This window comes from Sinohyriopsis cumingii, chromosome 6, assembly GCF_028554795.1.
Source record: "Sinohyriopsis cumingii isolate HCF-2022 chromosome 6, ASM2855479v2, whole genome shotgun sequence".
Taxonomy (NCBI): Eukaryota; Metazoa; Mollusca; class Bivalvia; order Unionida; family Unionidae; genus Sinohyriopsis; species Sinohyriopsis cumingii.
The window spans coordinates 52,812,228-52,824,797 of NC_142966.1; the positions used below are offsets into that span (position 1 = coordinate 52,812,228).

The 12,570-nt window shown below is 33.6% G+C and overlaps 1 protein-coding gene across 1 annotated transcript; it reads right to left on the reverse strand.

Annotated features, from left to right (window-relative positions):
- Window positions 1–5,816: 5,816 nt before the first annotated feature.
- Window positions 5,817–9,362, reverse strand: LOC149796939 (BTB/POZ domain-containing protein KCTD12-like). Its single transcript, XM_089961620.1, has one exon. The coding sequence runs from the start codon at window positions 8,738–8,740 to the stop codon at window positions 7,934–7,936; it is 807 nt and encodes a 268-aa protein (XP_089817746.1). The 5' UTR covers window positions 8,741–9,362; the 3' UTR covers window positions 5,817–7,933.
- Between the last annotated feature and the right edge of the window lie 3,208 nt (window positions 9,363–12,570).

The window sequence follows — 12,570 nt, forward strand, 5'->3', positions numbered from 1 at the left end:
CACAAGAGAATGCCAATATTACCATTGTCTTAATCTGAGTAATCAAGTGATTTCACAAGAGAATGCCAATATTACCATTGTCTTAACCTGAGTAATCGAGTGATTTCACAAGAGAATGCCAATATTACCATTGTCTTAACCTGAGTAATCGAGTGATTTCACAAGAGAATGCCAATATTACCATTGTCTTAATCTGAGTAATCAAGTGATTTCACAAGAGAATGCCAATATTACCATTGTCTTAATCTGAGTAATCAAGTGATTTCACAAGAGAATGCCAATATTACCATTGTCTTAATCTGAGTAATCAAGTGATTTCACAAGAGAATGCCAATATTACCATTGTCTTAACCTGAGTAATCAAGTGATTTCACAAGAGAATGCCAATATTACCATTGTCTTAACCTGAGTAATCAAGTGATTTCACAAGAGAATGCCAATATTACCATTGTCTTAACCCGAGTAATCGAGTGATTTCACAAGAGAATGCCAATATTACCATTGTCTTAACCCGAGTAATCGAGTGATTTCACAAGAGAATGCCAATATTACCATTGTCTTAACCCGAGTAATCAAGTGATTTCACAAGAGAATGCCAATATTACCATTGTCTTAACCTGAGTAATCAAGTGATTTCACAAGAGAATGCCAATATTACCATTGTCTTAACCTGAGTAATCAAGTGATTTCACAAGAGAATGCCAATATTACCATTGTCTTAACCTGAGTAATCAAGTGATTTCACAAGAGAATGCCAATATTACCATTGTCTTAACCTGAGTAATCAAGTGATTTCACAAGAGAATGCCAATATTACCATTGTCTTAACCTGAGTAATCAAGTGATTTCACAAGAGAATGCCAATATTACCATTGTCTTAACCCGAGTAATCGAGTGATTTCACAAGAGAATACCAATATTACCATTGTCTTAACCCGAGTAATCGAGTGATTTCACAAGAGAATGCCAATATTACCATTGTCTTAACCTGAGTAATCAAGTGATTTCACAAGAGAATGCCAATATTACCATTGTCTTAACCTGAGTAATCAAGTGATTTCACAAGAGAATGCCAATATTACCATTGTCTTAACCTGAGTAATCAAGTGATTTCACAAGAGAATGCCAATATTACCATTGTCTTAACCTGAGTAATCAAGTGATTTCACAAGAGAATATTAACTTTCGTTTTAGGACCAACATCAATATGCCAAAGTAGACATGTTACATGAAAATATTAGGATTGCAGAGGAAGATACAAAGTACGCCATCGATTGAAACTTAACTGATTATTGGCTTTTGCTTGCGATAGGTCTTCACGTACAAGAATAAACCCACTTATAAATTATTCTTTACGTGATCTATCTAAATTACTTCCTGTGCCTCCATCTGGCCCGTCCTTCCAGACACGAGTTAATTTCGCAGTCTCTATCTGCCGTCATTTTACATATCACCATTTGTTTGTAGAAAGTGTATTTACGTAGTTTCACAAGCGACATCGTACCTGGAACCAACCAATCAGAAATCGACATTTAGCCGTTTGAAAAGACGAATACTCATATTTCAACTTCATCGATAACGTATGCACCTGAAAAAGAGTTTCACTTTGTTGTAGGTTACAGCGGTGCCCGATAATGGCATTTTCTCCAATTGTCTTAGTTTTATTTTCAATGATTAGTAAAAATATACTGGGAATTTAATATAGGAATACAGATTAGATCCAAGTAGTTTTTTTCCCCTGTCGGAAACAAGGTTCAATCCTGTATGCTAAAATAGTTCTCTACGGGACAATATTTTGCAGAGGATTAGATTTCAAAGAAATAGAATTTCACAGAATTTCCTCACTGATTATCCTCACTATTAAAAGAACATTGCTTTCTAAGGTATTCGTTAAACCTTTAATGATCTTTATTTCTGTGTATGATTCATCTATGTATTTTGAATTATAGAAAATACAAAATGGACTTACTTCAGATGTGCACCTATAGTAAAACTGCTAGGTCTGGTTATCATTTTCACTTCTTGGACTTCAAAGGTGAAATGTAAAAAAAGAGCTGACAACCTCGCTTGCGTTTTACGTATTTAGCAATGCATTTATTGCACTTTCGGAAGCTTATATTATCTAGTTATAGCACAATTTGTTTTCCCTATTTTAATAGTTATTTAAGGTAGTGGACTTTAGACAAATTCTGGCTGATTTCTCGAGCACATTGTAGAAGCTGTCTTGCTTAGTTCTTTTTATTAGATTACGTACAATTTACAATATCCAAAGACATTTCAGCCGCAGTACACAAAACGTAACATAGAGGTATGTCAACATTTTCTCCATTCTGCGTGTTGCAAATGCAAAAGACTTCACCTTAACACTTGTCACTCTCAGAAGTACATACTATCTGTAGAATGCCCCCTAAAAGTCTGGATAAAGCGAGGACTTTTTTGTCTTTGTATGGACATATACTGCACAACAGTTCAAGACATTATTATTATCCGCAACAACTTAACTGCCTTACGCTATAAGATAGAACCACACGAACCGTTTTTCGCTTGGTTATGTTATATTCTGATTTTATCCTAGCAGGAATCAGGTGTAGGTTTATTAGACAATTTACTAACCTTCACGTCTATATCAGTTTTAGTTTCTTTTCAATGCTTAATTCTATTTTTAAAAACGTTTTTTATAACTACAACATTATATGAAATGTTGTTATTGGGAAAAGGCTGCTTAACTTTCGACCTCATCACAATTTCTTCATCAGATTACTCGATAGAGATTAATACCCTAAGGAGAAAACTAAAGGAAGCTATTTAAATCATGGAGGGGAGCCAGTGTTGAACCCTGATTCGGGATTGGAACTTACGCCTTAGTATAGAAGTATGTTATCATGTGACCAAAATTTAGTTGATCATGTGACTACACTCTAGATGCCATTCCTCTGATGAAGGCCTTGTGATAGGTTCTTAAGTAAAGGAGACATGATTTAGTTTACAACATAAGTATATTCCTGCTCATGTATAATCAGGTTTAAAAAGTCCAGTTCTCAAGGGAGTACATCATCAGTACTTACCATGGAATCATAAGTTGTTTTCCTCTAGGCAAACTCGATTTTCTCAAAACTAAATGCACGTGCAATTGGTTTTGTGGTGAAGAATCAACGGCGCTTTTTGTCCTTTATATCCATAATGCACACATAATTGAATATAACACTTACAATTCTCAGACCGTTCAGATATTACTATTAACAATCGCACGATACGCAATGAACAGAATTAGGTTTTTAAATATAGAATAACGAGCCTATTAGTCAAATCGGTAAAGTAAGAAGCGTGGCCATCGGCGAAAATATTCATCATTGCCCAGCTAATCAGTCTAAATGGAACACTTTTTCATCAAACCGAATGACGCAATTATTAGTTATTCATGGCATTGTTCTTCAGACACCTGCCAGTCATAAATCATTACGTGTATGTGTTTTTTTAGAGTGATAAATCAGCCCCAAAACGCTACTGACCTTCAGCGTTAGCACAGATTTAGGGTATGATTTGTCGGACTAGGATAGAGGCTGACAGACAGTCTACGATATACTGTTAGAAGCTTTGAAGAACTTTTGTTGGATAATAACTCTCCCTGGGACACTGTAGCACTGATAACTACACTTTATTAGATACCGTAGTATTCCTATCCAATAATTTATCATCCTAATCGTGTAGCATTTCCCTATTGTGCACTACTTCATACCGAATGACATATGTATCTAGAAATACATTTTGCTTTCATTGTTATAATGTCAGATTATGTCCCAGTGCCTCTGTGATGACGTTGGAGATAAGCACAGGCTGAACAAAGGGTACATTTTAGAATATATAATGAAAAAGGAATATATAGGCCTAACAAGTACGTTACGACATTTAAATAAGAAATTATGACTCATAGGGTCGTGCACTATCATTCAGAAAGACAAATCCCCGCTATTTTCCTGTACGGACGTAGTTACTTATACTTCTCACGTTCATGTATGGAACAGTGTAGAACACTGGCGCATAACATATTTCTTTCGTCACGTGATTATTGCCTTGTACCACATGACTTCAATATCTTGTTTTGTGTGGACTTGTGTGTATTATAATGCTTTAACTTCAGTAGTATCCTATTAATTTGTATCTTAAACACACGGTAAAATGTCACTCCAACCATGTTCCGAAAATCATGGCCCTTTCTATGTCATTTGTGGATTGTGACGTCAGTCATGCATGATATGATATGATATGATATGATATGATATGATATGATATGATACAGTAATGCTTCTTTTGGTGATGGCTACCGTTTCCCAGAGCACAAGGAAGAATTGGAGCACAAGAGTGAAGCCGTATAGTTTAGGGTAGATATTCTTACATGACCAGTTAATATGAATTATATCCTAAATACCGACAAAAAGGAGAACTAAAAATAAATCAAAGAAATCAAGAAGTGCGCGTACCTCCGTTGTTTGAGTATAAAAGCCCATGACGTGAAACCAAATTAGGCTGACAAGAGAAATACATATGGTCATAGTTTTGTTATTGTGACAGGATAATGACATATTCCAGAACAGATTATAGAGCATACTTGAAAGGTAGGAAAATAAATAGGCAGTCAGATGCAGATAAAGTCTTTATTAAAATTAATATGAAGGTATTACTTAACTAATTAGGTTAATTCAATATATTCATTTTACCACATTTTTATCAAAACCATTACATTATATATACGTTTGGATACACCACGACCACTTTAATTATGACATCCACTAACAATAGACAAAACATATCAACATATCAACATAAGTTACAGTATATAATTGTTTATAAATCAGCGAAACTGTAAACATGATAGATTCTGATCTACAGTAGCATAATACATCTGTCGATCAGGGTCTGTGTTGTTTTTCATCTGATTGATCCTCGAAACTGCTGATGCTTAGATATGCCGGCTCAGATCTGGGTCTGTACAGTTTGCATATGGACACGTCTAATACGCGAATATACACGGTATGCTGCAGTTGATAAAAGGATTGGTTTTGAATGAAATGCTGGGACATTTTAGTGCAAATGACCGTCATAAAAGAGGCCGAATATATATTGTTTGTTTTGATACATTACTCGAACGTAAAGAGGTTTAATTCAACGAATAGTTTATTTTCTGTTTGGATATTAATGCAATTGTTTTGTTTAGTGCAGTTGGTATTTTCAATGGTCAGCAAATCTCTTGGAAAATCTCAGAGGAAAAGGTTTGTGATTTTCATAGGGAGTAAAACATGAAGCAATAACAACTGATTATCCCAGGGAGTACAATAGGAAGCAATAACAACTTTGTGTCCCAGTTCTTGTAGTGATAACTTAACTGTCCCTGGCAGGGCAAGGCTACATGTAGATTACCTACGGATCTTTCCAACACTGGGACAGATTAATCGTTAGTATTTTGTATCTATGTATGTGTTATTTACATTACATTAGAGAGAAAGGTGATAGATAGATAGATAGATAGATAGATAGATAGATAGATAGAAAGATAGATATATAGATAGAGACAGACATATAGATAGATATTTAGATGGATAGATAGATATACATATATAGATAGATTAGATAGATATATAGATATATAGATAGATAGATATAAAGATAGATAGACTGATGGACGGTCGGACGGACGGACCGATATATAGATGGATGTGCGGACGGACAGACGGACTGACATACAGACAGACTGATAGATAGATAGATAGATAGATAGATAGATAGAAAGATAAATACAAATTAAAAACAAGCTAACAAGATACAAAGTAAACACATTCACAAATAGATAAACGCATATAAAAAATACTAGTTTTCAGACAACCAGCAATTTACTAATGATTATTTAATCGTTTTCTCTTAATTAAAATAAATTAAATAAAAGATGTTAGCACAAGCAAAATATAAACATGGATCTTCAAGTTTGTACACTTTAGAAAGATCTGGAAGAATTTGGTAAAAACTGAAACAAAAACTGTTTCACAGATCACACGGTGCACAAAACGCTATAAATCTTTATTGACATGCAAGAAATGAACTCGCTAATTTGAACAGTGAAAATTCAACACGTAAGAAAAGTTTCCGAATAAATTCTAAAAGTGAATATTTTAGATTTAAAATTGTTTCTAAGAATCCATGCGATTGACATGAATTTACTTTATTACAGAATATCGACTAGCTGCATACTCCGAGTTGTGGATGTAGAACCGGTATACAACAGTAACTGCAAACGATTTTGTGGATTTATGATATCATTAAACTAATAATGATGCTTTCATTAATTGTCTTATTTTTCCACAAATCAATTTTTAAAATTCATTATGAAGTTGTCAACTGAAAATAAATCCTTAATTGTATCCTAATAAGTTATTTATTTCAATCTTGTGCAGCGAAGGATGTAATATTTAAACCTAATAATCCTAGCTGGAAAATTATATATATGTATATACTAAATTCCCATGTTAACACTAATGAGATAAACTGTCGTGTACTCAGGACTAAGATAAGAAGGAATTGATATATGAGTATGTCATGAAATCAGAATGTAATACAAAACATATTCAATTATTTCTTAATTGTATTGATATAATCTGTATGCGATTTACTTATGTGTCATTTTATTCTTAAGCGTTCGCTTGGCGTTTTGTGTGTGCGTGCGTGCATGCATTTGTGTGTGTGGAGACTGTGCCATTACGATACACTAAGGCGTTTGTACTACGGTAAATCAGATTAACGAACTCGAAGGAATTAAATTTGTTTGTGAAGCACCGGTGCAACATGCTGTATTTACATTATATTGACAATGATGGGTTCCGAAACATTACCGTTTGGAGAACTAAATCCTTACTGACATTTCAAAATTAAAAACGAAAGCAAAATCTTACAGCAAAATCTTACAGCTGCTGTAGCAATTCACCACGATAATTGTGGCTAGTTACATAAGCCATACAAATATCGTTAGCAAATGTAAAACGTATTACATGAGCGATTCCTCAGTTTTCGACATGGCACATATATCACTTACAAATTTAAAGCTGCCCCAGTTAGGGCTTGTAAAGAAATTGCTACATGTCATGTGCATGCAATAGATAAACATGAAACCGGTTATCTTGAAATAAAATAGACTTGAAAGGATCTAACTTATGTAAGAAAAAGATTATGTACACTATTATATATCATAACCTACCATGTGATAATAACTATTACGATATTTCATGATAAATGCGATTTTTGGTGTTTTGATGTTATAAATATGTGCATACCACCATGACAGGCGACAATCACAAATTTTAACAAAATTTCCACACAGCAAAAAGTACATTCTTACTTCCTGCACCTATGAATTTATTGGTTATTATATACATAGTAATACATAAATTTGTTAATAATGGTAAAATTTTGGACCTACTATAAAAACACTGGTGAATAGAGTTGAATGGAGAAAGAGAACCCACTATAGCTGTCCCCTCTTCCAAGAAGCATTAACAACGAAAAGGATATATATATATATATATATATATATATATATATATATATATATATATATATATATATATATAATTCTCTGCAATTTATCTCTCCGTGCAAATAGTCGAAATATGTTAAAATAAGCATGATATATACATCATTTCTAAACTAGACACATTCCATTTCTAAATACATTTCAGATATGATCATTTAAGTGACAGCATTATACCCATAAGCCTATTTAATGAACATTGTCATCCAAAATATCCTTGATTAACTAAATTAGCAAACAATCAGATCACAGAAATGACGCAGTTTAGACGTTAGCATAATAAAATGTATTATAATAAAATAATAAAATCCAATTATTTACGGTCAGCATTGTTGGACGCATATTTAGCCTTATCTTCCTTCACCGCCTCTCGAATACAAACTCGTTGTAGTGTTGCCATTTGGCCTCTTCAGTGTCCATCCCAACTTTTATTTCTCCCGCGCTATTTGTACCTGATGCGCATGATCCGACCAGTCGGAAAGATTCTTCCGCAAGCATGTCAAATGCTTGCTCGAGGAAACTGTGCTTCAGGAAAAAGCGGCTCGTGTATCGGTCAGTACAGCCTCTGTCAGGATCTCGACTTTCGTTCAGCGTATCCTTGAATACCTCCCGGCACAGCGACACTCTTCCACACACAATGATCCTGCTAAGTTTTCTGAATTTCACATCGGCTAATCCATCTCTGCCAAAAGCGAACGTGCCCCGGTATCCAATGACAATATATCCAGGTTGTTTTCCCTCGGTGGTTGGGGATACACAGTTACTGTTAAGAGGGGTTAACAGTCTTGGATTAGAGATGGGATTCAGTTTACCTGAAATGACACTTAAAGCATTTACCAATCCTGGAATCTGAAAATATTCGGCCTCGTGGCGCAGTCTTTCTTTTTCGTGAAAGTTTTCTGGTAGCACAAGTTTCATATTTCTTAAATAATCCAAAATATATCGGAACAGAACACCATCCCGGTCAACAAAAACTTTACCCTTAGAGTCTCTGTGTATCTTTACATGACCCGTTCCCTTAAACATTTGCCCCAAAAGTGACTCTGGTTCCTTCGTTAAGGTTGACAATGCTGTCGTGTAGAAAACTCCACCAACGTTAAGTTCCACGATTTCTGGAAATTCGGCAGTGCAGGTATTCTCAGACATTTTTATTGATATTGGTGTCATTAACAACCGACATTAAATGTGGCAGTAGCGCGTTAAACTTCCGGGTTTGATTCAGTTGAATTAATGCTTAATGGTGTATATTGTTGTCGATCTTGATTTATTTCATATGAATTTGTAAAGCTTATGACATTCCGACTCAAAACAGTGATTGTTTCTAATTATCTAGACACCGTTTAAAAATAAGACTAGATGATTTAGTTCTTTAGAAGTGTTTTCATGCAAATATGACGGACACGTTTACTGTTTCGAGTCCTTTCTTGATTCTGACTTTTTAATATCAAAATATCGGTATTGTAAATGAAACTGCTTTTCGTTTACTGACCTTAAATTCTCGTTTCTTGCTATTTTAAATCCAACCGGCTGCTGTATTTGATATAATCAGTCCTGAGCAATAGAGAAATACTAACAATCACACTCAGCAGAGATACATAAAGCGGTTGTAAAACAGATATATCCATATAAAGTGCCACATCTTGTCAATAAATCCTTGCACGACAGAAGGAAATCGACTTGTGTACGGCTCTCCGATATATGAGTGTTGCTTCCTGGCGCTGATCGTTTCTTCCGCAAGCAAGTGAACCCCGCGAGAGTTTGGGCCTTACTGATTCACTAGCAGCTCGACTGTTGATATTGATGGAACCTTCACCGCTATGATTATGCGTGTTCCGTAGCCTAGGCTACAGTAGAGGCTGGATGCATCCACATTCAATATTTTTTCGCTGTCGGTATACTAAAAGCAAACAAGTTCTGTCGTCTCTCGCATATGAGACGATGGTGATATAAATACGCTTCAAATGAATAGTCTAAACAGACAAAATGTAGCTAGTGCAAATTGATCAAGAAATCATTGAGTTTGATTTTTATTTTACATGACGAACGTTCTTTTTTTGTCTCAAACGTAGGGTACATAACTTGTTCTATGACTGCATATTCCAGTTGAGAATGCCTTATCACATTTTTTTATTCAGTTAAGTTAGATTATGTCAGGTCGACTTAGTAACTTGTTTCCTTATATATATATATATATATATATATATATATATATATATATATATATATATATATATATATATATATATATATATATATATATATATATATATGTGTGTGTGTGTGTGTGTGTGTGTGTGTGTGTGTATGAGTGTGTGTGTGTATGGTTGTGTGTGTGTAGGCAAAATAAGTATTTTCAATATTAAAATCGTAAGAAATATTACAGTCATCTAAGAGATCATGGTTATTGTGACGTCATAGACAGTGTGAACGTTTGCACACCTGTGATATGGGTTATTACTAGTCTTATGAGCTTTGTTTGTTAGTTAGTTTTATTTTATTTTATTTCATTATATGCTATTGTAATGCCACATTGTGTGTTGGACTTAACCTTGTCCAAAATTGAGTTAATTTCTGGTTTACCTAAATCTACGTTTTTATTTTATTCATTATAAACAACTAATATATAAACTAAATTATTCTCTATGTGTATGGGTTTAAAATCAGTATTATTATTAATACAAGTAGGAAATATGTTTATTTGGGTCAAAGGTTTGTAATTTCCTAAGTAAATTATACATGATCCATTCTATTAATTTGTAAACATCTGAATCATTCGAACATGTTATTTTCTATTATGTAATGTGTTTTTTAGGTTGAAATGCTAATTGTTACCTGTTAGCACATGAAGCTATTTCAGACTATTGGCACATCAGCACAATATACTGGACTTCATTTGGCACACCAGTAGATATCATTTGGAATCCTCGATACCTTACTTGTGAGCCTGTGATATAACTTTAGGGACTATTTAGGATTTTATTCACCATACTGAAGTGACTTTTAATGTCTCACTTTGTATTCTAGTGAAATAAATATTTGATACAATTTGACAAAACTTGCTGGTTTTGACTCTTTTATGTCAATTACTTAAAGAGCACAGGGTCGTAAAATTTGGAATAAAAGAAGATATTAATTCCGAACAAAGAATAATGATTACCAAGATAGATTTAAGAGATACATAAAAATAAATCTGTCGAATAAAGAATATATGGGATTTCATTTATCTTGGCTTTTAATGTCGCATCATTACACAAAAGCTAGAGAACCGAGGATGCAATGCGAGTGATGTGTCTTTTGAGCAATACTGGATCGGTCTATCCAAGTCGATCTGGGAAAGATTCAAACTAGTAATCTTTGGCCTGTGAATCTGGCAAACTAACCCTTGATCCATCACAGTTGCGATAGAACTGAAATGATTAAGGACATCAACTGACCTTTAAGATTACACCAACTTTTCCATCTCGATCAAATGATCTAACATATTTATTTGTCTGGTACTGGATGGGAAAAGAACAAAAATCTGATTTATATACAAGCTTACGCTAAAAATGTAATTGAAACTTAAACGTTGTCGAATAGTTAGGTTTCGGTTAGTTATTGGTGGAAATGCTCAGTGATTTAAGATGCTTGTAATGTAAGTGATATCTATCTTTAGTGTTGGCTAGACAAGTCAGTTGTACTTTAAGTGTAAAATTGTGCGTGATCTAGTAACGTGTATAATCAATCAGCATAGTGTATTGGTGTCGTAGAGTGTGTTATTCTCTCAATCTATATAGTGCGAAGTTTTACTGTACCTCTTATTGGTATCATTAAACTATGGCACTATTGCTAATCCCGGAGGCGGCAAAAATAAACTCAATCCTTGACTATTTTTATTTAGAAAAACAAAGTTTAAAACATATATTCAAAAGTTCGTGCACTGCTATTTTGATAATATGATAACGCGATGCATCTACTAAGAAGTCTTTGGAAGGAATGCCATTATATATATATATATATATATATATATATATATATATATATATATATATATATATATATATATATATATATATATATATATATATTGGTTTTTTTTGTCATAAGCTTGTACAGTAAAATAACTTTTTATCGTGCTTTTTGGCGTGCTATTGAACTAATTGAAGCTTGGTCAATATTGTTTAAAAATATTAAACGAACATCAATACTGTGAACAGTCTACAATAATCTTTGCATCTTCCTTGCTCCTTAAACGGCATGAAAATTCATGCTCACTTAGATGTGCATGGGAAATAAAGGTTATACAACAACATTTGCATCTTGTTAGTTATGAAGCTAGGATATATTGAATAACTTTGTATCGATAAAATTGAAGAGCTTGAATTATCTTTTCATTCTTTGTGGAGCCAATCAACATTTGTTGTGGATTTTGCAGAGCTTAAATTGATGTTGAATTGTTTCAACACGGAAATTAAACTTCCAGAGAAACCATTAACTGGAGAGACGTTTTAATACAAACAGTTCAGATAAAAGACATCAAGCGTTCGCGTATACTTATTAGATTGAAATTTAATGTAAAAAAAGAGATGTTATGACAAAATTAGAGTCTGGGGTTATTCTGAATGTTATTAAAATTGTATTGTCATCAGCTAATGGCTATTAATTAAACTGTACTTTGTCAACGAATGAATGTCACAAATTTTGTGACCAAGATTACTTTATAAAGGTTCTTTTTTATTAGAGAGATCGACAAATAAATCGGCATATCTGACCCTGCTTGATTTCATGGTGAATTATTGAAATTGAAGAAAAAAGGCGGTGATTTGATCAGTTCGTATTATACAGCGAATCCTGTCAAAGCTATTATTGGTTAGCTTTAATGAATCTTGTCTATTTGGTTACATTCCGTCTTAATATATGATTAGTGGACCATCTAAACATATATGGTTCAAATTAGCTATAAAAGGCTTTTTAATGTCTTTTGACCTCTACATTAAATCAAGCTGAAACTCTTGTTA